General features: G+C 39.9%; 4 protein-coding genes across 4 annotated transcripts; 3 read left to right on the top strand and 1 right to left on the bottom strand.

Annotated features, from left to right (window-relative positions):
• Positions 1–1,306: 1,306 nt before the first annotated feature.
• Positions 1,307–9,365, top strand: MONOS_17025 (uncharacterized protein; the record flags this gene model as incomplete). Its single annotated transcript, XM_067869904.1, has 2 exons — positions 1,307–8,245; positions 8,476–9,365. The coding sequence occupies exons 1-2, from the start codon at positions 1,321–1,323 to the stop codon at positions 9,363–9,365; spliced, it is 7,815 nt and encodes a 2,604-aa protein (XP_067734815.1). The 5' UTR covers positions 1,307–1,320.
• Positions 9,366–11,831: 2,466 nt separating this feature from the next.
• On the top strand, positions 11,832–13,145 carry MONOS_17024 (uncharacterized protein; the record flags this gene model as incomplete). The annotated part of the gene is made up of 1 exon (XM_067869903.1): positions 11,832–13,145. One exon carries the CDS (start codon positions 11,832–11,834, stop codon positions 13,143–13,145), a length of 1,314 nt encoding a protein of 437 aa, XP_067734814.1.
• Positions 13,146–13,180: 35 nt separating this feature from the next.
• MONOS_17023 (uncharacterized protein) lies at positions 13,181–13,546 on the top strand (the record flags this gene model as incomplete). Its single annotated transcript, XM_067869902.1, has 1 exon — positions 13,181–13,546. The coding sequence occupies one exon, from the start codon at positions 13,181–13,183 to the stop codon at positions 13,544–13,546; it is 366 nt and encodes a 121-aa protein (XP_067734813.1).
• A 6,463-nt stretch (positions 13,547–20,009) lies between these two features.
• On the bottom strand, positions 20,010–27,641 carry MONOS_14601pfu14602 (uncharacterized protein; the record flags this gene model as incomplete). Its single annotated transcript, XM_067867417.1, has 1 exon — positions 20,010–27,641. One exon carries the CDS (start codon positions 27,639–27,641, stop codon positions 20,010–20,012), a length of 7,632 nt encoding a protein of 2,543 aa, XP_067734812.1.
• Between the last annotated feature and the right edge of the window lie 292 nt (positions 27,642–27,933).

Raw genomic sequence — 27,933 nt, 5'->3', positions numbered from 1 at the left:
CTTTTTCCATCAACTCATCTAACAGCTCATCACTTTCGATAAGCTTTCTCCTCAAGATCTTAATCAACTTCTTCTGTTTTTCAGATACATGTTCATTGTAATACTTAGTTTCTTCCTTTCATTTTTTTTTGAAACCGTTTAATTTGTTTCTGTTGAGCAGCTTTCGCTTCTTCCACAGTTGTGTATATCTTCTTCCGACCCATTTACTATAAAACAAAAAACTTAATCAATTATTTTTATTTGCGATTTCACAAACGATAACACTAATTGTCACACAAATTTACCATCTTTGACACTCTTTAACCTGTTATTTCCATCAACGGTAACACGTTCAACATACAACTCATGTATTTCATCAATGATAACACACAATTTCACCATTAATTTACCAACTTGAACACCTTTAACAAATCTTCTAGTTAATCTTTTAGCTAATTCTCCTCCTTGGAGATATGGTATATCAGCTATAGATACATATCGATTACACCTATCAATAACTCCATTTTTATAGAACATCACTGAATATCTAATCATGATAAACCCCTAAGAGTGTCAGCAATAACTCTCGATCTCTATCTTCTTTTCATTTCGTTTTCCAACTTATAATACAAGATGATAACAACCATCAGATATTCAAAAATCAATAATATTGATTGACCTAATCGAGATGGATCTATAGCTGATATTCCATATCTCTTGAAGAAGATATGAAAGATATTTTTTTTTTGAATAAAACATTTGCTTCTTTTTTAAAAGGATTACACAGATTTTAATTGTTTCTTCGATGAAAATTTGAAGAAACAAAATTTGATAAAAAATAAAAAAGTGTAATATATTGAATAATATTATAGAAAAAAAAATTTAGAAAGAAATAATTTTATGAAAAAGCATTATTAACCAAAATATTATTAAGAAGTCTTACGAAAAGAAATATCTGTTATGTTTGAGTCGCATTACACGAATCATTCATGCATCAAACATTAAATATTCTCATTTCCAAATTGATTTCTTCTTCTTCATTATTGAATGTTTTATAGTGCAATCCAAACTATCAGATGCATCATATTCTTCTCGAATTTAATTGAAATTTCAGAATATTTTACACATACGATGAGAATATTTTGTCATGCATGCTTGAAAAATTTTATATGAACACTATTTCATTTCATATATTTTCGAACCATTGAAATTATTTGTTCCCTAAATTTAAAAATAGTTTCCATTTATCAATTAATCCATTATAAAGAATCTGTTCACTGATCGATTTATTGAAGAGGGGCAGGAATTGCACAAAAAACAGTCAAAAGCATTATTTCTTTCATGTTTTCTTTCATTTTGCTTCTTGTTCTTTATGGAGCAATTTGTGCCTCGGATATCCCCGAAAAAAATGATGTGGATCAGAGAGAGTTATTTGTTTGTCACAGCTCAGAAATAAAATGCAATCACAATTGCAAAAAAGTTTCTTCAAATCACTGTTTCACAAGCATTCTGGTGCACAAAGGCACAAGCCTGGCCACGTTTATTGTTGGGCAAAATGTTTCGGTGAACTTTTCTGAAATAACTTTTCAGCACATTGGCCAGAACTGTGCTCTTTCTTTAAAGCTTTCACACAGTTTTCTTTTGCACTGTAATTTATTCCTCCAAGAAAATACAAATGCGCCAGACTTGTCACTTCTAGAAAGCAGCCTTTCCATTAGAAACATTAGTTTAACTCCCATCAACAAAAAGATGGAAATTCCTCCATTGGCCAGTGTTCTTCCATCGTTTGACTCCACATCATGCTCTTCACTCGAACTGTCGCATTCTTCCTTTTCATCATTTCCAATGCTTTCTTGTCCCTTTTTGTCTGCACCATTGCTATCATTTGTTCATGTGTGGGACTCTTCATTTGCAAACATTACAGCCAACTTCTCCAAATATCAATCGCAACATAATCCAGAAAAACAATCTTCCATCTTATGCAGCTGTTATTTTCACACGGTTGACAATGTGTTTGATGGGGGCATTGCCCAATCCATCAATGATCCTTCCCATTCGCTCATTTCATGCAACAACACCTTAATTTCTTGCTTCCGCTCTGCCAATGACAATTACACAAACAATAAACAAATGGATCACATCAAAATAAAAGAAGGAGATCACTTATTCAAAGATTGTGAGTGGCATTCCTCTGGTTCTGATTATACTGGTGGTGCAATTTCTTTTGAAAATCAGTTAACAAGTTCAATTGTTATTGATTGCTGTGTTTTTGAAAATTGTTTTTCTTTTGACAAAGGTGGGACCCTGTACACTGTTAATATAAAAAAACAAGTTATTAAAAATTCTCGAATTGAAAACTCAACAAGTTGTTACGGAGGTGGAATTTTCTGTGGTCAAATAGCAAGTGCTATTTCGTTTTTTAACATTAGTAATTGTAAATGCAATGCAACAACAGGTGTTGGTGGAGGAATGAGTTGGAGATACGCAGGAAAACATGTGACCTTGGATAACGATTCACTCTCATTTGGTGCAATGTTATTCAACTATTCGTTCAATGGTTGTGACTCAATTTGCACATATGGTGGTGGACTGTCGATATATGAGCCGATCAACGAATATCCGGTTCTTCGTGAATGTTTGTATCAAAAATGCAATTCACGGCAATATGGAGGAGGATTGTATTACAATGTGCATCAATTGACGCCTGAAAATGCAACACTTTTGTTTTATTGCCTTTTTGTCAATAATGTGTCACCAAATGGGGATGATATCTATTTTGGTGATGGTTATTTCCGCCTTCAAGCAAATCCATTATGCGGATGCGCATCACAGACAAAATCTTCGACAAGGCTTGTCATATACACAGATCAGCTGCGCCAACACTCTGAATGGCTCGAGACGCATGCAGGCATTTATACTGATGGAACCAAAGGGAACAACAGATCAGCAAGCTGTGGGGTATCTGAAGGCAATCCGTGCAGGACCATAGCATATTCTTTTGCCATGCTACTCCGCTACAATTCATCTTCAATTATTCTGTTGAACTCAACTTTTGACAGCGAGCCAGACACAATCAATGTTGGGACAAGCACCAGACAGATAACGGGAATCGGGCGAGAAGAAGTGATGCTTAGCTCTGCGCATCTTCCAAGCGCTCATCCGTTGTTCGCCGTTTCAACAGGTTCACTTACAGCTGCCAATTTCACTATTGTGCACGCTCCATCAAGTGGTAGTTCTGTTCTGTTTTTCTTGAGCTCAACAGGGACAATGACTCTTGATTCCATCAGTGTGAAACGATCGACAGCAGATGCTTTAGTACTTTTTCAGGCTGCCCTGCTTTGCTGCAGAAATGGAGGCGTAGCAACAATTTGCAACACCAATATGGCTAACTTTTCGTTTTCTGGCTGTCCTGCAATACTCTGCGATCATTCGAGCATGACTTGTGCGAATTGCTCTCTCTCAAGCATGAAGTCGGAACGTGACAGCGGTGCTGGGATCAATATCTCTGTTGGTGCGCAAAACTCGTTTGTATCAAACAACACAACGCTAGTTGGGTGCGAGTGCTCGAAAGGCAACGGCGGAGGTATCTCAATAGTCCACCAAAGTGGAGGCAGAATCCGAGTCGAAGGTTTAGCAGGATTTGCCACTTTTTCAGCATGCACAGTTCCTAAAGACGAGGCATCCAAAGGAAAAGGTGGAGGGATTTTCATCCACACAAAAGAATATATCTGTGATGCGTGCCTATCCAAAGTATCATTTGCTGGTTGCGATGGCTGGAAAGGGAAATGTGTGTTTTACGATGCAGTCGAGCTCAGTGCTGTTGTGAAGAACACCACATTTGACTTCAATATGGATGAAATGAATGACGACGATCTTATGGGGTTTGAGGCTGACTTCCGCGCACAGCCTGTTCCGTTAAAAGCTTATTTACTCCAAGAGGACGGATGTGGGTGCGTAGGAGGCTTAAACAAGAGAGATTTCAAAGGTTGTGGATCGTCTGTGTATCCTTGTGAAACAATCAGCTGGGTTGTGAACTTAAAGTTCCCATCCCAAAAGCGGGAAATCCAACTTCATGACAGCTTTCGATGGACAGAACACATCACCATGGATCAGAGAGAATGGGACGTTAGATGCATTGAAAGAGGCGGAAAAATAAATGTGGATCTCTCCCAAAATCAAAAGGCTGTGAGTATGATTGAGACAAAGAACCTCGTAAGCATATCCAACATGAGCTTTTTCGCAGCTTCTTCAATCGAAGGCATCATTGAGTGCTTGATGCTGTGCACAGACAGTATTCTGACTGTTACGAATTGCTCGTTGAAAATGGAAAGCGGAAGCATTGGCACATCTTTTGCAGAGGTTGCAAAAGGAAAGCTATTTTTGGTATCATTCGAAATTGCATCAGAGAGTATTAGCACTTCGCACCTTATTATTGTCTCTGGGAGCAATTCAAAAGCATTTGTGCAATGCTCAGAGTTTAAGGAGTTGAGAGGGACTGAAAGCAATGCGCTCATCTATGTTTGCATGGGTGGAACAGTTGAAATGGAGAACAACACAATGACTTCATGCGAAATGAAAAACTCGGCAATAGTTGAAAACGAGGAAGGAAACATCCTGCTTGCATCAAATGTGACATTTTCTGCAATCGAGCGCACAGAAGGAGACGGAAGCTGTATCCATTGTTCATGCGTTGATGGGCAAGCGAGTGCTTCGACAATTAAAAAGTGCTTATTTGAGAATTGCTCAGTCAAGGAAACTAACAGTGGAGGAGGCGCACTGAAATGCGACTTGGGCGTCGGGGCAATACTGCTTGTTGAAGAATGTCAATTCGGGAATTGCTCTGCCCCAAGCTCTGATACAGTTGGTTACGGTGGAGGCACCTATCTAGACTTGCACGAAGCAGATATTGCATTCAAGATATTAGCACCATTGTTCAGTACATCTCTGCCAAACAGCGCATATTACGGAGATGATGTATTTGTGCAATCACCAAACTTAACCACAAGCATTACAAACGAAACAATGCCATTTGCACACAGTTCAGGCACAGAAAAAGTCAACTCTTTGCAGGGCTTCGATGGAGAGAACAGAGTGAATGCAATTCCACTTATCTATTTCATTTGCGATGCTGGCAGCACTGTTCATGCAGATTCATCAAAGGGCCTGAATGTTGCTCCATGCGGTTTCACAGACTATCCGTGCCAGACTCTGAGTTACTCATTTTCAAAGCAGATGACAAAGGCAAAAGATGTCAGCCTTTCCGTTTCATTCGAGCTGCGTGAAGAATTGGTGCTTTCTGATCAATACGGAATTCACATAAGTGGCGTTGGCTCATGTTCCTTGTTTATTGTTCACGAATCTAATTCTTCACAGCCCGGAGTGATAACAATGAGCGAAAATTGCCCAACTGCTGTGATGGCATTTATCAGGTTCAGACTGCCAGATAAGCTCCAAACACATTCCTCTTTTGCCTGCCAAAACTCACAAGGTGAATTAGTGCTACAAGATTCCATTTTTGAGACCCAAGATGAATCACCCCCTCTTTCTTATAATTTAATCTCAGCATTGTCTGGGACCCTCACCATCAGCACAGTTGCAGCTGCAAACATTCCTCTGCGAGATGCTTCATTTCTTGTTGCAACAGGCTTTGCTTCAGTGCACATGAAATCAGCATCGTTGGTGGAAGTGGAAACCACGTCACAACATGGACTGATAAGCCTTTCATCGCAGAATGCTTCTCTTTTCATTGACGATTCTACACTATTGTCGCAGCATGCCAGTCAAGATTTCACCTTAATTTTCTCTGATAACGCAAATGCGATCGATGTCTCAAACACATCAATGAAGGGATTTGCAAATAATATGAAAAATGGCTCGGCCATATGTTGCACAGTGAATGACCAGCAAAGGTTAAGAATTGAAGGTGGCACGTTTGAGTCATGCAGAGCAGATGGGGGGCACGGAGGAGGGATATATGTCCGAGGGAATTACGGAGGAAAAGTGACAATTGGTAATGCAACCAATGCACCCACGATGTTTGCCAAATGCACATCCACAGAAATTGGTTCCAGCGGAGGACTAGGCGGCGGAATATATTTGCACATGACTGATAGCTCAGCAGGAGTTATAATGAGCAGCATTTCGTTTGCTGAATGCAACGCGACAAGAGGAGGAAGTTGCGTGTTTGTGGAAGCGATAAATTTATCCTCCGCAATTACCAGCGAATCCCTGAATTTTGAGTTCGAGAAAAGCAGTAATTCATCTTTCGGCGAGTTAGCCGGCTTTGAAGGAGGCAATACAGCATTTGCCATCCCGCTGGTGCTATTCCTCCGAAATTTCACTTCACCAGCATTCATTAGCAACACTGGCACAGACTACAGAATGTGTGGTTATAAAGATTATCCTTGTCAAACCATTAACTATGCTGGAACAGCAAGATATGGCAGCGCAAAAGGAAAGGTGAGGTTGGCAAAAGAATTCGAATTTTCCAATCGCATTGCGTTTACACAACAAGAGATGGAAATCGATGCTGAGGATGACTCGGAAAAATTAACTGTTCGAAGTGACGGCCTTGGAGAAGGAAGTGGCTTAATTGAGGCTAGAGTTGATGTTTCGTTCACAGGAATATCGTTCAGCATTCCTTTGGCCTTCACTATCAGCCGCAATTGCTTGCTATTGTGCAGCGGATCCGTGTTGACTGTGGCTGATTGCATAACGGAAGCCATCAGCTCAGGAGTGTCGTACTCGATTGCTTGTTGCACCAATGGAAAACTTGTGCTGAACAATTTCACAGTTCTGAATATCGAATTTGCAACGGCAGCTGCCATCAAAGTCAGTGGCAGAGAAGCAGAAGCAGAGTTAATTTGTTTGAGCATCGACGGAGCAAAAACAGATGAAGTCTCTGGATTGATTGTCGCCAATAATGGAGGAGTGATAGGGCTTGAGGAATCTTTGATAAACTGCACAACAACAATTTTCATGAATCATTCGATGCTATTTGTGGGCGAGTCGTCGTCGTTAACTGCAACCAATTCATCTTTTACAGGTGCAGCAAGAAGAAACGGGAACGGAGGTGCCATCTCAGGAACCATCTGCGATGAAGCTGCATGTACTGTGAGCGGGTGTAATTTTTCGTCAAATGCATGCATTGATGGCCATTCAAAAGGAGGAAGCATGATAGTGAATGTGAGAAAAGGAGGGAAATTATTGTTTGATTCAAACAAGGTGACGAACAGCAAAGTTGATGCAGAAAATGGCTTCGGTGGAGGGCTGCACTTGAGCTTTGAAGATTTGGAAGTAAATTACTCGATGATTGCTATTTCATTCTCGGGAAATCAGGCACGCTTGGGCTCTGACGTTTTTTTGATCTGTCCTTCACCTCGGATAATGATCGATAAGAACAAGTGGGCCGGCTCTGCACAGCCAGGAGATGCTAATCTTAAAACAATGTGGGTCATCGACGACGAAAGCTATCCCTCAATTAATGTTAGCATGTTAAAATACTTGTTTGTGTCGAACGATGAAATTGTATTTGTCGATAGAGAAGAAAGCAGCAACAATGCTGGATGTGGAAACAGCAACAATCCTTGTCAAGAATTGGCGTTTGGATTTTCTCAAATGAGCAGTATAAAAACAACACTGAGCATATTGAAGTCTGCTGATTTGAGTCAGCCAATTCATTGCGAAGACGATCCTTTGACTATCTGTGGTATTGAAGAAATCAACTCGGCTCTTAAAGTGATGAATAATGGCCGCATTACATTGCTGAAAGGCTCGCAAGCAACGTATCTGTCTGTTTCTTCTCTAAATATAACGCTTCAGACAACCGCAGAACAACTCCTGCATGATGTATTTATTGAAGCAGCTGTTGGAAAAGTGTATTTTGTCTCGTGCATCTTTGGTGATCCTGATGGCGTTGAAAAGCGCTGCTGCGTGTGGATAGTGAAAGGGAATGGAAGTTCCATTAGTTTTGGCAATGTTCTTGTCGCAAAGCTACTATTTCAGTCGAGCTGTGGGTTGGCATCTATAAACAGCGGTTCGCTAGTAATCGACAAATCTACTGTTGACACAGTGTCTACCTCAAGTGATAGCCTGATTGTCTGCATTAACGAAGCGAGCTCACGGATAAATAATACAAATATTACAACATACAAAACAGCCAAAGGCTCATTCCATAAAGTCTCCGGTTCAGGGAGCAATGTAATATCTGGACATTGCATGCTAAGTGGATGCTCATCTGCAAATGGCAACGGAGGAGCTGTTAGCTGTAAGTTGAGCGAAAATGGCCAATTCTTGATAAATGGGGCTATCATAACATGCTGCAACGTAAACGAAGGCAATGGCAAAGGAGGAGGAGTATTCATGCATTTGAAAGACCCATACGGGACTTTTTATTCGAAGAGATCGATTTCAATCAAAACAACGGCTATGAGGGGCGTGATATGTTCGTTGATTGCAAAAGCTTAAATGAGAGCATTTATCCTTCAAACATCAAAGTTCCGTTTTACAACAGCGAGGGCATCGAAATTGTTGATATCAAGGGAAGCGACAGAACACACTTTTCTGATTCTGTGGATCTTGCCATGTTTTTGTATCAAAAGCAGGCAACCAGCATCTATGTATCTAAAACAGGGTACGACATGATCGGATGCGGAGCAGAAGAATATCCGTGCTTTTCATTCAAAAGAGGAGCAACAAATTTAAATGAGCAGTCTTTCGAAAAGGAGATATTGATTGGCACGGAAACATATATTCAAGAGCCTGTTGATGTTTCTTCTTTTTTGATATCTTCTTCAACAAGTTCAAAAGCAAGCATTTTGTTCAAGCCTGAAATAATCGGAAATAGCAGAAATGCAATTCTCGAAGCCACACACCAACTAGCCGTGATATTAATTTCGTTTCATATCCCTTCAGCATTTTCTTCAAATGTCGACTGCCTCATATTTGCATCAGACACCCAGCTCAGAATCGCAAATAGTTCCTTCATCCAGAACGGAACAGATCCACTCTTGTTTGCGCTAATTCGGACATCTGGAGGGTCCGTTGAAGTGAACTCCTGCAATATTTCGGCGATAACTGCCAGATTTACTCCATTTGCCATTTCAGGTAACCTCTATCTTGCAGATGCGCAATTATCGCAACTAAAAGTACCAGAGTCCCTTAGAGGAGGGGCACTTGACGTTTGCCTCTCAGAAGATAATGCTGTTTCGCTGAAGACAAGCGATCTTTCGTTTTGTGAATGCTCTCGAAATGAAGGAAAAGGAGGATTTTTGTATCTGGACTGCACTCTGTCCGCTGCTTCTCAGCCTCTAAAAATTGATGCAATTACTGTTAGCAGTAATATGGCACATATTGGCAAAAACATTTTTTGGAAAGCAAAAATTTAAATGAGAGTGTGACGCTGAATTCTTTTGCATTTGATTATTACAAAATAATGAATGATAGCAATGCCTTTGCTGGGCACGATTCAATTATTGGAGATGCTGATCTCTTCATGTTTGTTGTTGAGTACAGAAGCTCAAATATATATGTGGCACACACAGGCTTTGATGTGAGGAGATGCGGAAGTAAATTTGAGCCATGCAAAACGGCTTGGGCTGGCATGCAGCATTTGACTGGAGAGAACCAATTCCTCCAGTTGCTCATCACCAAGGAAACTATAATTCAAGATGCTTATGACGTAAGCGGCTATATTTTGGAAGGATACTCACAAACATCCGAATTAACAAATCACACATTGTTTTTTCGAAAAAAATGAAGGTGAATCCGATCCGTTTCTTCTCAACTCTAGATATTTGACAATCAGAGATTTGCTTGTATTTGTTTCTTCGGATTTCGGAAACAGTAAAGGCGGAGTGATTATGAACGAAAACGGAACCATCGAAGTTTTGCGGAGCGGCTTTTCTTCAGAAGCAACAATCGGAACTGAAAGTAATTGCTCATTTCTGTTGATGAAGCGAGGATACCTCCGAGTGTCGCAATTTGTTGTGTCGTCGTGTAACGTTGGAAATAATATTTTTGCTGTTTCAAACAATAGCGAATGCACCTTTAATGAAATGACAATATCGAACGTGAACATAACTGAAGCGTGCATATGTCTGGTTAATTACTCATCAGTGGCAAGCGTCAATGAGTTCGCTGCTGGAACAATAACTGTGGAAAATTCTTCATTTACTAGCATTGCCAGAAGTGATAACGGCTCATGTATTATCGCATCTTCATCTGAAGGAGGAATTGTCAAGATCAGAAATTGTTCATTCAGAGAATGCAGGTCAAGAGATAGCGAAAGAGGTGGGATGGCATTTTTAAATCTTGGTGTAAATTCATCGTTCACATTTTTGTCGTCGTCGATAATTCAAAGCTTTTGCAGTGAAGAATATGGCAAAGGAGGAGGAACCTATCTTTTATTCGGCGAAGTTGGCGATCTGAATTTTCTTTTCCAAAACTCAACATTTAGTGGAAATTCCGCGTTTATTGGGCGAGATATCTTTATTGAATGTTTTAGCCTTTCTTCTCAAATCAATGAAAGCCAGTTTAGATTGGATCTTCGGGAAAGTGAGTATCACAGATCAAATGCCATTTACGGAATAGACAAGACAGACCATGCTTCAACACCTTTTGATTTAATGGAACTCATTACAATGTTCCAGAATGATCGTATTGTTGTTTCATCAAATTTTGAAGCAGGCGGAGATAATAGCAAACAATGTGGAAAGGTTAATTATCCTTGTTTGACAATCGATTATGGCCTGAAGCATGTGACATATGATTTATTAACTCAAGTGCTAATAGATATTTCTTCGTCTCTTGAAGCAGAAATTACGCTCGATGGGATAAGTGTCATGTCTCTTTCAAAGAATATTTGCGATGTGACAGTCAATCTTAGAAATAGGGGCAACTCAAGTTATGTCATCACAACAAATTTGCAAAGTTCCATTTCTGACATTAGATTTCTGTTAACCTCCTCTTTGTCCAATTTTTATTTCTCATTCATTTTTGTGGAGAACGGTTTTTTGAATATTAATAACTGTGCCCTTGCTCCAGTGTTGCATGACATCGCAAATCAAAGAAATATCCCCGATAAGTTGTTGTTAAGTGCGCATATAATTGAGGTTGAAAATGGATTCTTGCTTGTTAATTTCTTGGAAATTAATAGTTTTTCTTGTTTGAAATCAGTAATCAGGCTTGGGAAATCCGAAAATAACGTAGCTTTAACGGGATTGTGCATTAATGATGTAGACATCTCCGATGCAAACGTTATCGATATTCATCAAACAAACGCTGGAGGCCAAAAAAATACTCCGATCGTAAATATAACTCTTTCGGCATTATTGCTCAAAAATATAGTCGTTTCAACTTCAAATAACTGCAACATTATTTCGTGTTCCGATGTTCCTCAATTACATGTACAGAACTGTACAATAAGTAATTGTTCGATGCCAAATGGAGGTCACGTTATGAAATATGAAAAATGTGAACACTTTTATTTGGATTCCTGTTTGATTGATGGTAGATATGAACGCAATAAAGCAAATAGCAATGAACGAGACAAAAACTATGCATGCTACTGGAATGAATCGCTCATAAGTATTGCTAATTGTTCGGCAGAAATCAAGGACTCTTCTTTTTCAAACTCCATCAAAGGTGGACTAACAGTTTTGGGTAGTAATGTTACGATGATTGATGGGAAATTCGAAAATAATAATCCACAAATATTGTTATATCCTTCGATTCGCCGTAATATATTTTGCTCTAGAAATGGGGTGTTGAATATAGAAAGTCTAAAGGGAGGAGACGGATTGTTACATAACTCTTCTTTATGGATTCTAAATGAAGGATGCGAGCTTTTAGGAATGCCATCTGAACGCCAGTCTCCGTTTTTCATTCCAACTTTGGAAAAAGTCGAAAGTGAACGCATCGAAGAAGAAATCAGTTTTATAATGAAAGGAACACTTCTTCTTCCTTGCAACTTATCTTTTCAGATCATCACGACTGTTGACGACACAGACTTTATCGTGAACCATCAATTTTGTGATGATGGCTTTGTTTCAGAAGAAGAAGTGGATTGCACAATAGGCATATCGGAAATTCCAGTTATTCCCGAGCCAGCCAAGGTTTCTATTAGAATTCTTTTTGGCGATTTGCAGTTTCCAAAACACACCAATGCATTTATCTTGAAGAATGGAAGTGAGCTTCAGATGAATGGAGAAGAAAAAGTAGCAGAAGGAGGAAATAGTCAAGGATTATCATGGAGCACAATTGTTCTGATAGTGCTTCTATTTTTTGTGCTTGTGGTAGCAATTGCTTTTATTGTCCGTTGGAGAAAGCAAAAGAAAAGAACAGAAGAGCTGGAGGTAATTGTGGAAGACACAGTGAAGAAGGACCCAAAAGCATTTGAGATGGTAACGATGGAGATGTCTCCAGAAGATCAGTGGAGAAGAGCTGAGAGGGAAGCAGAGAAGAAGAATGAAGAGAGGATAAAGAAGAGAGTGAATGAGAAAAGCTTGGGACATTCGGAGTCATCAGAGCATCTTCTATCTGAGAGTGGCTCCACCGAATATATTTTGGGGAGAGATTCAGACAAGATCCCAGAATGGGCATTGGAGAAAGTTGATGATGATGATGAAACAAGAAAGAGAACGCCATCGCCATCTATTTCATCCACTTCAACCACAGACACTTCAGACACAGAATCCACATTTGTTCGGAGAGAGGATCTGTGCCCAACCACTTCATCCATGTCGAATCTGGCGGATGCAATGGCATGTTCTTCTCCTCATGAGAAACTGATTGTGGATCTGAGAGATTCGCTGTTCATGCTGCTGCACGGAAGGAATGAGAAGAAAGAGATGGCAATTGGCACGCTTCAGGAGAGAGAATATACAGCTGTCCAAATCCTGTTCTGGGTGGCCAACCTTGCTCTCCACTCATTTGATGAGATGGACAATCCTCTCTCTTCACTTGCCAATCTGAGTCCTCACATTGTGTTGTTCTCAGAACATATGGTCATCTGCGTTGTCATGCGCTCCGACTTCTCTTCTGATGATTCAGATTCATCATCTATCTCTTCATCAACTGTTGTGACATCTGCAAGCGACGACGATGATGATGACTCTCTGCCCTCTTCAGCATTTGAGGATGAGGACGATTACAAAAAGAGTGTCTGAGATGGAAAGCACCCGAGCTGCTGATCAACAAGAAGATGGGGGCAACAAAGGAATCTGTTGCCTTTTCAATTGGGATGATGCTGTGGGAGTGCTTGACGCTGAAGATCCCATTTGGGGAGTATGAGGCCGAGGTGGCGGGGCAGAAGATTGTGAATGGAGAGAGGCCAAACTTGGAAGCAATCAAGAAGCAAACGCTGAAAGCAATCATAAAAGGATGCATTGCAGGTGAAACAGCGGAGAGATATTCCATGTCTGCACTGAAGCGCGAATTCATCCAGCTCTTTCCGCCAGGAGCTGTGATGCTCACAATATCTGATGCAGTGGATTATGACGAACCGTCCGTTCAAGATCAAACGCAATACAGGACTGGCCCAGAAAGCCAAAGTATTACCAATCCCTGAATGGATACATACACATATTCCAGAAAGTTGTGCACTTCTTCTGATATCCTCACAGAATTTGCATCACCAACATGAACTATCGCAAAGGATAGAGCACGAAGCACGAAGGATGTTGAAGGCATTTTATTTCTTGCAAGATTTCCGTTTATCCTCTTTTCGCAATTATGCATTCTTCTTCTTTTGTTTTTTAATATATTTTCATATCACCAGATTTTGTATTTGCCTTTTTCCGAAACATGCCGTTCGGCATCGAATGGACTGCCAGTTTGCTTAATCTCAGATTATTCCCCTTTTTCATTTGCATTCAAAACTTTAAAAATATTCATCAACTGATGCCGCAATACTGCCAGCAGGAAGACAACTGCAATCATACAAATAAATAATAAAGCAATATGTTTCATGCCATGACATAGCGCACCGTCCAATGCAATTGTCTTTCCATCTCTATAAGAATGGCATGATGCAGAATACAAATCCCCATTGCCGTTCGTTCGATTGTCTGCTCCTTTGATCTAATTGCTTCAGAATACTCAATAATACGGTGGTAAGAAAAAAACTTTCGAGATGGCCTCTTTGTGGAAGATATCGTTATCTTTTCTCATCATCGAATTAAAAAAGCTCAAATCCTAAAGGGGCACCAAATAAAGAGAAGCTTGACGTAGAAATGCTCTGCACGGAAGAAGAAACAAAGTCCATTCTTTTTGCATTCGGCTGCACTTTCGAAACAATGGAGAAAAAAATTACTTGTTTCCATTTTGCATAAACGTATCGCATTGCCCTCTTCAGAAGCAAATCCATTGCCATTTAATAGATTTTCATGCCCTCACTCAAGAATCTTGAGAATTTCGCTTCATTTTCCCTCCCCCTCAACTCCGCAAATGTTTCCTTTAGCAGTTCTTATCCCTCACAATTCCTTCTTCTCCTATTGTCCATTCTTTCGCAAAATCTTCAGTTCTCTCCTATTCCTGACCACTTTAGCCACAAATAGCATAGGTAATTCTTCTCTGAAAGACAAGACAAATCAAAACAAAATAAAGGCCTTCTCCTTTCTGTTTTGCTTTGTTAACTGAAATGAAAGCTACCTGTCGAAGCATTGGAAAATGTCGAAAAGTCATCATTTGCGTGATAAATGCGCTAATATTTCTAATCCGCTTGGCAATTGAGAAGAGAAGGTAAATCCGGCGCAAGTGACTCCTGGAAAACACCACCAGTAAACTTCACATTATCTTCGCAAGTTTTTCATAGAAAACTGAAAAGAATAACAATTTATGCAAATAGAACGCTCAGATGCCAACGAAGACGCAGAAAGCGAACCTGTAAATGATGGCAATGAATAATTTTTGCTGATGCCCTTGACTTCGTGTCTTTAATGAAGCGATTCAAAGCAAAAGCTGTGTGCTCGATTGAGCTCTTATCAACGAAAAAGAAGATACCCAACCACGAGGCAGCCGTGGACACGGAAAAAACAAAGAAATGACATTGCTGGAAAATAGTTAATTCTTGTATATCCCTTGGGTGAATAATGAATGCCAAAATACCTTTCTAAGGCTGAAAATAAGAGAAAATAAGCTGCACATGGCATAAATGCCGATTCTGTGAACTGATGATGTTGCCCGACAAATTTAGTTCTGAGCATTGCAACAAGCATCTGGAGCAAATTTTACTAACAAAAAAATCACAAATAAAAAGCCAGAACACGAATGGAAAATATGCGCACAAACCTCCTGAGCAAAAAATAATACACTGACCAACACACACCAAGTCTTTGAACGGAACGAAAAATAAAAAAAAGGTAGACAAGAAGAAAATAAAATAAAAAAGAAAATGATAAAGAAAACGAATAACAACAGCAATAATAACAAAAATACCTTTTCAACAAAAAATTGTTTGAAGCACGCCAAATGCAGTCAATTATCTTGCAGTGAATTCTGCTGGCACGGCAACGGATAAACAAAAATCAAATAATAAATGCAAAGAAGCAAAATCATGAATTTTATTATTATTATGCAGATAAATAAATGTCTCCTTCTTTTTCCTGATGATTCCCCCAAAAACTCTTGCATTGCATTCCGCAAATATTCGTTGAACTTTTGCCCCTGCCAATGCAGATTGCATGAACAACGGATTCAATCCCGGAGCACAGCTACCATTTTCGAGGCCTGGGGCTCTTGCCACAAATTAGAACCTCTTCCAGAACATCAAATTCGAAAAAGAAAGAAAGGAAGGAAGGAAACATCCAATTTCTAATATGATCGCAAAAAGATGCATTTCGAACATATAGATCCGACACATTTCGTGCATTAGCTGCCTGCAAATTATCCGGCTCCACCATGTTTGTATTATCTTCCTCTGCTTCCATCTTCGAAGCCTCCTTGAATTTTTGAGTCGGTCCATTCTGCTCCACCCTGCCTTAAAGTCGCTCAAATCGCTTTTCAGATTCAGTCCATTCAATATGATAATAAAAAAAAAATATCGCTGCATTCACGCCTTGTCTTCTGCAGACACGCTGAAACGCTCTCCATCACAGCTCCTGCCTCTCTGCTAAATCTGCTAAATCTGCTAAATCTGCCATACCGCTTTGCTTTCATTTCATAAGTTTGACGTGGTGCTAAAAGTGGTTGCGCAAAAATAACTGCACGAAAAATGATGTTTTCAAGAATATACAAGCTCCGTGCAGCCATGCTTCGCGCAGCTCCAGCCTGCGCTCTTGCTCCGTAAAAATCAAGCGTTTTCATCTTGTCTCAATTCTTCACATCCTGTGCGTTCAAATCAGTTTGTGCTCTGACTGCTCTTTTGTCTCCTTGTTTCCTCAGCCGGCTGGCAGAGGGCAGCAAATCGCGCAAACCTCGTGGGTGCTTGCAGTGAGACATTGCGTGCATTCTGCTCGCATTGCCAGACCCAGCGCTTCGCAAAAAAAAGTGTTGAATCACAACAAAGCTATTCAAAATATCACTTGCCAACATTTCTTTTCAATAATGGAGCCTCAAAAAATAAAATCATCAACAGATATTTTTTGTCTTTCACAGAAATATACTTGTTGATGCATGTGTGGAATTTGAGTCAAATTTGAAACAAAATATGAGCTAATTGATTTTGTGATTTTGCTTTTCTGATATTTCAAATTATTTTTTTCTAGTTCGAATGAATATCTTTCATTTGATGACACTTTTCAATTATTCTCAATTTTGATATTTAAATTATATTGAAACTGTTTTTGGTTTTTTCAGTTAAAACAATTTAAAAAAAAAATTAAATCCTTTCCCCTTTATTAAAGCAAAGAACCTCAAAGAGCAATGCTTAATTGATAATTTCATATAAATGGTGTTTTAAAAAATTCCAAAAGAATAACATTATGAATTTAAATATATAACAAAAAATATATTTTTATTCTGATTTTAACAAATAAGTTTTTAGACCTGTGCATCAGCGTGTATTTCTATGGAAGACAAAAAACATCTTCCGATGATTTTATTTTTTGAGGCTCCATTATTGAAAAGAAATGTTGGCAAGTGATATTTTGAATAGCTTTGTTGTGATTCAACACTTTTTGTGCGAAGCTCTGGGTCTGGCAATGCGAGCAGAATGCACGCAATGTCTCACTGCAAGCACCCACGAGGTTTGCGCGATTTGCTGCCCTCTGCCAGCCGGCTGAGGAAACAAGGAGACAAAAGAGCAGTCAGAGCACAAACTGATTTGAACGCACAGGATGTGAAGAATTGAGACAAGATGAAAACGCTTGATTTTTACGGAGCAAGAGCGCAGGCTGGAGCTGCGCGAAGCATGGCTGCACGGAGCTTGTATATTCTTGAAAACATCATTTTTCGTGCAGTTATTTTTGCGCAACCACTTTTAGCACCACGTCAAACTTATGAAATGAAAGCAAAGCGGTATGGCAGATTTAGCAGATTTAGCAGATTTAGCAGAGAGGCAGGAGCTGTGATGGAGAGCGTTTCAGCGTGTCTGCAGAAGACAAGGCGTGAATGCAGCGATATTTTTTTTTTATTATCATATTGAATGGACTGAATCTGAAAAGCGATTTGAGCGACTTTAAGGCAGGGTGGAGCAGAATGGACCGACTCAAAAATTCAAGGAGGCTTCGAAGATGGAAGCAGAGGAAGATAATACAAACATGGTGGAGCCGGATAATTTGCAGGCAGCTAATGCACGAAATGTGTCGGATCTATATGTTCGAAATGCATCTTTTTGCGATCATATTAGAAATTGGATGTTTCCTTCCTTCCTTTCTTTCTTTTTCGAATTTGATGTTCTGGAAGAGGTTCTAATTTGTGGCAAGAGCCCCAGGCCTCGAAAATGGTAGCTGTGCTCCGGGATTGAATCCGTTGTTCATGCAATCTGCATTGGCAGGGGCAAAAGTTCAACGAATATTTGCGGAATGCAATGCAAGAGTTTTTGGGGGAATCATCAGGAAAAAGAAGGAGACATTTATTTATCTGCATAATAATAATAAAATTCATGATTTTGCTTCTTTGCATTTATTATTTGATTTTTGTTTATCCGTTGCCGTGCCAGCAGAATTCACTGCAAGATAATTGACTGCATTTGGCGTGCTTCAAACAATTTTTTTGTTGAAAAGGTATTTTTTGTTATTATTGCTGTTGTTATTCGTTTTCTTTATCATTTTCTTTTTTATTTTATTTTCTTCTTGTCTACCTTTTTTTTATTTTTCGTTCCGTTCAAAGACTTGGTGTGTGTTGGTCAGTGTATTATTTTTTGCTCAGGAGGTTTGTGCGCATATTTTCCATTCGTGTTCTGGCTTTTTATTTGTGATTTTTTTGTTAGTAAAATTTGCTCCAGATGCTTGTTGCAATGCTCAGAACTAAATTTGTCGGGCAACATCATCAGTTCACAGAATCGGCATTTATGCCATGTGCAGCTTATTTTCTCTTATTTTCAGCCTTAGAAAGGTATTTTGGCATTCATTATTCACCCAAGGGATATACAAGAATTAACTATTTTCCAGCAATGTCATTTCTTTGTTTTTTCCGTGTCCACGGCTGCCTCGTGGTTGGGTATCTTCTTTTTCGTTGATAAGAGCTCAATCGAGCACACAGCTTTTGCTTTGAATCGCTTCATTAAAGACACGAAGTCAAGGGCATCAGCAAAAATTATTCATTGCCATCATTTACAGGTTCGCTTTCTGCGTCTTCGTTGGCATCTGAGCGTTCTATTTGCATAAATTGTTATTCTTTTCAGTTTTCTATGAAAAACTTGCGAAGATAATGTGAAGTTTACTGGTGGTGTTTTCCAGGAGTCACTTGCGCCGGATTTACCTTCTCTTCTCAATTGCCAAGCGGATTAGAAATATTAGCGCATTTATCACGCAAATGATGACTTTTCGACATTTTCCAATGCTTCGACAGGTAGCTTTCATTTCAGTTAACAAAGCAAAACAGAAAGGAGAAGGCCTTTATTTTGTTTTGATTTGTCTTGTCTTTCAGAGAAGAATTACCTATGCTATTTGTGGCTAAAGTGGTCAGGAATAGGAGAGAACTGAAGATTTTGCGAAAGAATGGACAATAGGAGAAGAAGGAATTGTGAGGGATAAGAACTGCTAAAGGAAACATTTGCGGAGTTGAGGGGGAGGGAAAATGAAGCGAAATTCTCAAGATTCTTGAGTGAGGGCATGAAAATCTATTAAATGGCAATGGATTTGCTTCTGAAGAGGGCAATGCGATACGTTTATGCAAAATGGAAACAAGTAATTTTTTTCTCCATTGTTTCGAAAGTGCAGCCGAATGCAAAAAGAATGGACTTTGTTTCTTCTTCCGTGCAGAGCATTTCTACGTCAAGCTTCTCTTTATTTGGTGCCCCTTTAGGATTTGAGCTTTTTTAATTCGATGATGAGAAAAGATAACGATATCTTCCACAAAGAGGCCATCTCGAAAGTTTTTTTCTTACCACCGTATTATTGAGTATTCTGAAGCAATTAGATCAAAGGAGCAGACAATCGAACGAACGGCAATGGGGATTTGTATTCTGCATCATGCCATTCTTATAGAGATGGAAAGACAATTGCATTGGACGGTGCGCTATGTCATGGCATGAAACATATTGCTTTATTATTTATTTGTATGATTGCAGTTGTCTTCCTGCTGGCAGTATTGCGGCATCAGTTGATGAATATTTTTAAAGTTTTGAATGCAAATGAAAAAGGGAAATAATCTGAGATTAAGCAAACTGGCAGTCCATTCGATGCCGAACGGCATGTTTCGGAAAAAGGCAAATACAAAATCTGGTGATATGAAAATATATTAAAAAACAAAAGAAGAAGAATGCATAATTGCGAAAAGAGGATAAACGGAAATCTTGCAAGAAATAAAATGCCTTCAACATCCTTCGTGCTTCGTGCTCTATCCTTTGCGATAGTTCATGTTGGTGATGCAAATTCTGTGAGGATATCAGAAGAAGTGCACAACTTTCTGGAATATGTGTATGTATCCATTCAGGGATTGGTAATACTTTGGCTTTCTGGGCCAGTCCTGTATTGCGTTTGATCTTGAACGGACGGTTCGTCATAATCCACTGCATCAGATATTGTGAGCATCACAGCTCCTGGCGGAAAGAGCTGGATGAATTCGCGCTTCAGTGCAGACATGGAATATCTCTCCGCTGTTTCACCTGCAATGCATCCTTTTATGATTGCTTTCAGCGTTTGCTTCTTGATTGCTTCCAAGTTTGGCCTCTCTCCATTCACAATCTTCTGCCCCGCCACCTCGGCCTCATACTCCCCAAATGGGATCTTCAGCGTCAAGCACTCCCACAGCATCATCCCAATTGAAAAGGCAACAGATTCCTTTGTTGCCCCCATCTTCTTGTTGATCAGCAGCTCGGGTGCTTTCCATCTCAGACACTCTTTTTTGTAATCGTCCTCATCCTCAAATGCTGAAGAGGGCAGAGAGTCATCATCATCGTCGTCGCTTGCAGATGTCACAACAGTTGATGAAGAGATAGATGATGAATCTGAATCATCAGAAGAGAAGTCGGAGCGCATGACAACGCAGATGACCATATGTTCTGAGAACAACACAATGTGAGGACTCAGATTGGCAAGTGAAGAGAGAGGATTGTCCATCTCATCAAATGAGTGGAGAGCAAGGTTGGCCACCCAGAACAGGATTTGGACAGCTGTATATTCTCTCTCCTGAAGCGTGCCAATTGCCATCTCTTTCTTCTCATTCCTTCCGTGCAGCAGCATGAACAGCGAATCTCTCAGATCCACAATCAGTTTCTCATGAGGAGAAGAACATGCCATTGCATCCGCCAGATTCGACATGGATGAAGTGGTTGGGCACAGATCCTCTCTCCGAACAAATGTGGATTCTGTGTCTGAAGTGTCTGTGGTTGAAGTGGATGAAATAGATGGCGATGGCGTTCTCTTTCTTGTTTCATCATCATCATCAACTTTCTCCAATGCCCATTCTGGGATCTTGTCTGAATCTCTCCCCAAAATATATTCGGTGGAGCCACTCTCAGATAGAAGATGCTCTGATGACTCCGAATGTCCCAAGCTTTTCTCATTCACTCTCTTCTTTATCCTCTCTTCATTCTTCTTCTCTGCTTCCCTCTCAGCTCTTCTCCACTGATCTTCTGGAGACATCTCCATCGTTACCATCTCAAATGCTTTTGGGTCCTTCTTCACTGTGTCTTCCACAATTACCTCCAGCTCTTCTGTTCTTTTCTTTTGCTTTCTCCAACGGACAATAAAAGCAATTGCTACCACAAGCACAAAAAATAGAAGCACTATCAGAACAATTGTGCTCCATGATAATCCTTGACTATTTCCTCCTTCTGCTACTTTTTCTTCTCCATTCATCTGAAGCTCACTTCCATTCTTCAAGATAAATGCATTGGTGTGTTTTGGAAACTGCAAATCGCCAAAAAGAATTCTAATAGAAACCTTGGCTGGCTCGGGAATAACTGGAATTTCCGATATGCCTATTGTGCAATCCACTTCTTCTTCTGAAACAAAGCCATCATCACAAAATTGATGGTTCACGATAAAGTCTGTGTCGTCAACAGTCGTGATGATCTGAAAAGATAAGTTGCAAGGAAGAAGAAGTGTTCCTTTCATTATAAAACTGATTTCTTCTTCGATGCGTTCACTTTCGACTTTTTCCAAAGTTGGAATGAAAAACGGAGACTGGCGTTCAGATGGCATTCCTAAAAGCTCGCATCCTTCATTTAGAATCCATAAAGAAGAGTTATGTAACAATCCGTCTCCTCCCTTTAGACTTTCTATATTCAACACCCCATTTCTAGAGCAAAATATATTACGGCGAATCGAAGGATATAACAATATTTGTGGATTATTATTTTCGAATTTCCCATCAATCATCGTAACATTACTACCCAAAACTGTTAGTCCACCTTTGATGGAGTTTGAAAAAGAAGAGTCCTTGATTTCTGCCGAACAATTAGCAATACTTATGAGCGATTCATTCCAGTAGCATGCATAGTTTTTGTCTCGTTCATTGCTATTTGCTTTATTGCGTTCATATCTACCATCAATCAAACAGGAATCCAAATAAAAGTGTTCACATTTTTCATATTTCATAACGTGACCTCCATTTGGCATCGAACAATTACTTATTGTACAGTTCTGTACATGTAATTGAGGAACATCGGAACACGAAATAATGTTGCAGTTATTTGAAGTTGAAACGACTATATTTTTGAGCAATAATGCCGAAAGAGTTATATTTACGATCGGAGTATTTTTTTGGCCTCCAGCGTTTGTTTGATGAATATCGATAACGTTTGCATCGGAGATGTCTACATCATTAATGCACAATCCCGTTAAAGCTACGTTATTTTCGGATTTCCCAAGCCTGATTACTGATTTCAAACAAGAAAAACTATTAATTTCCAAGAAATTAACAAGCAAGAATCCATTTTCAACCTCAATTATATGCGCACTTAACAACAACTTATCGGGGATATTTCTTTGATTTGCGATGTCATGCAACACTGGAGCAAGGGCACAGTTATTAATATTCAAAAAACCGTTCTCCACAAAAATGAATGAGAAATAAAAATTGGACAAAGAGGAGGTTAACAGAAATCTAATGTCAGAAATGGAACTTTGCAAATTTGTTGTGATGACATAACTTGAGTTGCCCCTATTTCTAAGATTGACTGTCACATCGCAAATATTCTTTGAAAGAGACATGACACTTATCCCATCGAGCGTAATTTCTGCTTCAAGAGACGAAGAAATATCTATTAGCACTTGAGTTAATAAATCATATGTCACATGCTTCAGGCCATAATCGATTGTCAAACAAGGATAATTAACCTTTCCACATTGTTTGCTATTATCTCCGCCTGCTTCAAAATTTGATGAAACAACAATACGATCATTCTGGAACATTGTAATGAGTTCCATTAAATCAAAAGGTGTTGAAGCATGGTCTGTCTTGTCTATTCCGTAAATGGCATTTGATCTGTGATACTCACTTTCCCGAAGATCCAATCTAAACTGGCTTTCATTGATTTGAGAAGAAAGGCTAAAACATTCAATAAAGATATCTCGCCCAATAAACGCGGAATTTCCACTAAATGTTGAGTTTTGGAAAAGAAAATTCAGATCGCCAACTTCGCCGAATAAAAGATAGGTTCCTCCTCCTTTGCCATATTCTTCACTGCAAAAGCTTTGAATTATCGACGACGACAAAAATGTGAACGATGAATTTACACCAAGATTTAAAAATGCCATCCCACCTCTTTCGCTATCTCTTGACCTGCATTCTCTGAATGAACAATTTCTGATCTTGACAATTCCTCCTTCAGATGAAGATGCGATAATACATGAGCCGTTATCACTTCTGGCAATGCTAGTAAATGAAGAATTTTCCACAGTTATTGTTCCAGCAGCGAACTCATTGACGCTTGCCACTGATGAGTAATTAACCAGACATATGCACGCTTCAGTTATGTTCACGTTCGATATTGTCATTTCATTAAAGGTGCATTCGCTATTGTTTGAAACAGCAAAAATATTATTTCCAACGTTACACGACGACACAACAAATTGCGACACTCGGAGGTATCCTCGCTTCATCAACAGAAATGAGCAATTACTTTCAGTTCCGATTGTTGCTTCTGAAGAAAAGCCGCTCCGCAAAACTTCGATGGTTCCGTTTTCGTTCATAATCACTCCGCCTTTACTGTTTCCGAAATCCGAAGAAACAAATACAAGCAAATCTCTGATTGTCAAATATCTAGAGTTGAGAAGAAACGGATCGGATTCACCTTCATTTTTTTTCGAAAAAAACAATGTGTGATTTGTTAATTCGGATGTTTGTGAGTATCCTTCCAAAATATAGCCGCTTACGTCATAAGCATCTTGAATTATAGTTTCCTTGGTGATGAGCAACTGGAGGAATTGGTTCTCTCCAGTCAAATGCTGCATGCCAGCCCAAGCCGTTTTGCATGGCTCAAATTTACTTCCGCATCTCCTCACATCAAAGCCTGTGTGTGCCACATATATATTTGAGCTTCTGTACTCAACAACAAACATGAAGAGATCAGCATCTCCAATAATTGAATCGTGCCCAGCAAAGGCATTGCTATCATTCATTATTTTGTAATAATCAAATGCAAAAGAATTCAGCGTCACACTCTCATTTAAATTTTTGCTTTCCAAAAAAATGTTTTTGCCAATATGTGCCATATTACTGCTAACAGTAATTGCATCAATTTTTAGAGGCTGAGAAGCAGCGGACAGAGTGCAGTCCAGATACAAAAATCCTCCTTTTCCTTCATTTCGAGAGCATTCACAAAACGAAAGATCGCTTGTCTTCAGCGAAACAGCATTATCTTCTGAGAGGCAAACGTCAAGTGCCCCTCCTCTAAGGGACTCTGGTACTTTTAGTTGCGATAATTGCGCATCTGCAAGATAGAGGTTACCTGAAATGGCAAATGGAGTAAATCTGGCAGTTATCGCCGAAATATTGCAGGAGTTCACTTCAACGGACCCTCCAGATGTCCGAATTAGCGCAAACAAGAGTGGATCTGTTCCGTTCTGGATGAAGGAACTATTTGCGATTCTGAGCTGGGTGTCTGATGCAAATATGAGGCAGTCGACATTTGAAGAAAATGCTGAAGGGATATGAAACGAAATTAATATCACGGCTAGTTGGTGTGTGGCTTCGAGAATTGCATTTCTGCTATTTCCGATTATTTCAGGCTTGAACAAAATGCTTGCTTTTGAACTTGTTGAAGAAGATATCAAAAAAGAAGAAACATCAACAGGCTCTTGAATATATGTTTCCGTGCCAATCAATATCTCCTTTTCGAAAGACTGCTCATTTAAATTTGTTGCTCCTCTTTTGAATGAAAAGCACGGATATTCTTCTGCTCCGCATCCGATCATGTCGTACCCTGTTTTAGATACATAGATGCTGGTTGCCTGCTTTTGATACAAAAACATGGCAAGATCCACAGAATCAGAAAAGTGTGTTCTGTCGCTTCCCTTGATATCAACAATTTCGATGCCCTCGCTGTTGTAAAACGGAACTTTGATGTTTGAAGGATAAATGCTCTCATTTAAGCTTTTGCAATCAACGAACATATCACGCCCCTCATAGCCGTTGTTTTGATTGAAATCGATCTCTTCGAATAAAAAAGTCCCGTATGGGTCTTTCAAATGCATGAATACTCCTCCTCCTTTGCCATTGCCTTCGTTTACGTTGCAGCATGTTATGATAGCCCCATTTATCAAGAATTGGCCATTTTCGCTCAACTTACAGCTAACAGCTCCTCCGTTGCCATTTGCAGATGAGCATCCACTTAGCATGCAATGTCCAGATATTACATTGCTCCCTGAACCGGAGACTTTATGGAATGAGCCTTTGGCTGTTTTGTATGTTGTAATATTTGTATTATTTATCCGTGAGCTCGCTTCGTTAATGCAGACAATCAGGCTATCACTTGAGGTAGACACTGTGTCAACAGTAGATTTGTCGATTACTAGCGAACCGCTGTTTATAGATGCCAACCCACAGCTCGACTGAAATAGTAGCTTTGCGACAAGAACATTGCCAAAACTAATGGAACTTCCATTCCCTTTCACTATCCACACGCAGCAGCGCTTTTCAACGCCATCAGGATCACCAAAGATGCACGAGACAAAATACACTTTTCCAACAGCTGCTTCAATAAATACATCATGCAGGAGTTGTTCTGCGGTTGTCTGAAGCGTTATATTTAGAGAAGAAACAGACAGATACGTTGCTTGCGAGCCTTTCAGCAATGTAATGCGGCCATTATTCATCACTTTAAGAGCCGAGTTGATTTCTTCAATACCACAGATAGTCAAAGGATCGTCTTCGCAATGAATTGGCTGACTCAAATCAGCAGACTTCAATATGCTCAGTGTTGTTTTTATACTGCTCATTTGAGAAAATCCAAACGCCAATTCTTGACAAGGATTGTTGCTGTTTCCACATCCAGCATTGTTGCTGCTTTCTTCTCTATCGACAAATACAATTTCATCGTTCGACACAAACAAGTATTTTAACATGCTAACATTAATTGAGGGATAGCTTTCGTCGTCGATGACCCACATTGTTTTAAGATTAGCATCTCCTGGCTGTGCAGAGCCGGCCCACTTGTTCTTATCGATCATTATCCGAGGTGAAGGACAGATCAAAAAAACGTCAGAGCCCAAGCGTGCCTGATTTCCCGAGAATGAAATAGCAATCATCGAGTAATTTACTTCCAAATCTTCAAAGCTCAAGTGCAGCCCTCCACCGAAGCCATTTTCTGCATCAACTTTGCTGTTCGTCACCTTGTTTGAATCAAACAATAATTTCCCTCCTTTTCTCACATTCACTATCATGCTTCCTCCTTTTGAATGGCCATCAATGCATGCATTTGACGAAAAATTACACCCGCTCACAGTACATGCAGCTTCATCGCAGATGGTTCCTGAGATGGCACCTCCGTTCCCGTTTCTTCTTGCTGCACCTGTAAAAGATGAATTGGTTGCAGTTAACGACGACGACTCGCCCACAAATAGCATCGAATGATTCATGAAAATTGTTGTTGTGCAGTTTATCAAAGATTCCTCAAGCCCTATCACTCCTCCATTATTGGCGACAATCAATCCAGAGACTTCATCTGTTTTTGCTCCGTCGATGCTCAAACAAATTAACTCTGCTTCTGCTTCTCTGCCACTGACTTTGATGGCAGCTGCCGTTGCAAATTCGATATTCAGAACTGTGAAATTGTTCAGCACAAGTTTTCCATTGGTGCAACAAGCAATCGAGTACGACACTCCTGAGCTGATGGCTTCCGTTATGCAATCAGCCACAGTCAACACGGATCCGCTGCACAATAGCAAGCAATTGCGGCTGATAGTGAAGGCCAAAGGAATGCTGAACGATATTCCTGTGAACGAAACATCAACTCTAGCCTCAATTAAGCCACTTCCTTCTCCAAGGCCGTCACTTCGAACAGTTAATTTTTCCGAGTCATCCTCAGCATCGATTTCCATCTCTTGTTGTGTAAACGCAATGCGATTGGAAAATTCGAATTCTTTTGCCAACCTCACCTTTCCTTTTGCGCTGCCATATCTTGCTGTTCCAGCATAGTTAATGGTTTGACAAGGATAATCTTTATAACCACACATTCTGTAGTCTGTGCCAGTGTTGCTAATGAATGCTGGTGAAGTGAAATTTCGGAGGAATAGCACCAGCGGGATGGCAAATGCTGTATTGCCTCCTTCAAAGCCGGCTAACTCGCCGAAAGATGAATTACTGCTTTTCTCGAACTCAAAATTCAGGGATTCGCTGGTAATTGCGGAGGATAAATTTATCGCTTCCACAAACACGCAACTTCCTCCTCTTGTCGCGTTGCATTCAGCAAACGAAATGCTGCTCATTATAACTCCTGCTGAGCTATCAGTCATGTGCAAATATATTCCGCCGCCTAGTCCTCCGCTGGAACCAATTTCTGTGGATGTGCATTTGGCAAACATCGTGGGTGCATTGGTTGCATTACCAATTGTCACTTTTCCTCCGTAATTCCCTCGGACATATATCCCTCCTCCGTGCCCCCATCTGCTCTGCATGACTCAAACGTGCCACCTTCAATTCTTAACCTTTGCTGGTCATTCACTGTGCAACATATGGCCGAGCCATTTTTCATATTATTTGCAAATCCCTTCATTGATGTGTTTGAGACATCGATCGCATTTGCGTTATCAGAGAAAATTAAGGTGAAATCTTGACTGGCATGCTGCGACAATAGTGTAGAATCGTCAATGAAAAGAGAAGCATTCTGCGATGAAAGGCTTATCAGTCCATGTTGTGACGTGGTTTCCACTTCCACCAACGATGCTGATTTCATGTGCACTGAAGCAA

The sequence above is a fragment of the Monocercomonoides exilis genome (genome assembly GCF_001643675.1).
Source record: "Monocercomonoides exilis strain PA203 chromosome Unknown scaffold4-2303458, whole genome shotgun sequence".
Classification (NCBI taxonomy): Eukaryota; Preaxostyla; order Oxymonadida; family Polymastigidae; genus Monocercomonoides; species Monocercomonoides exilis.
Note: the sequence above shows the minus strand (reverse complement) of the source record. Positions and strands in the feature narration are given on the sequence as shown.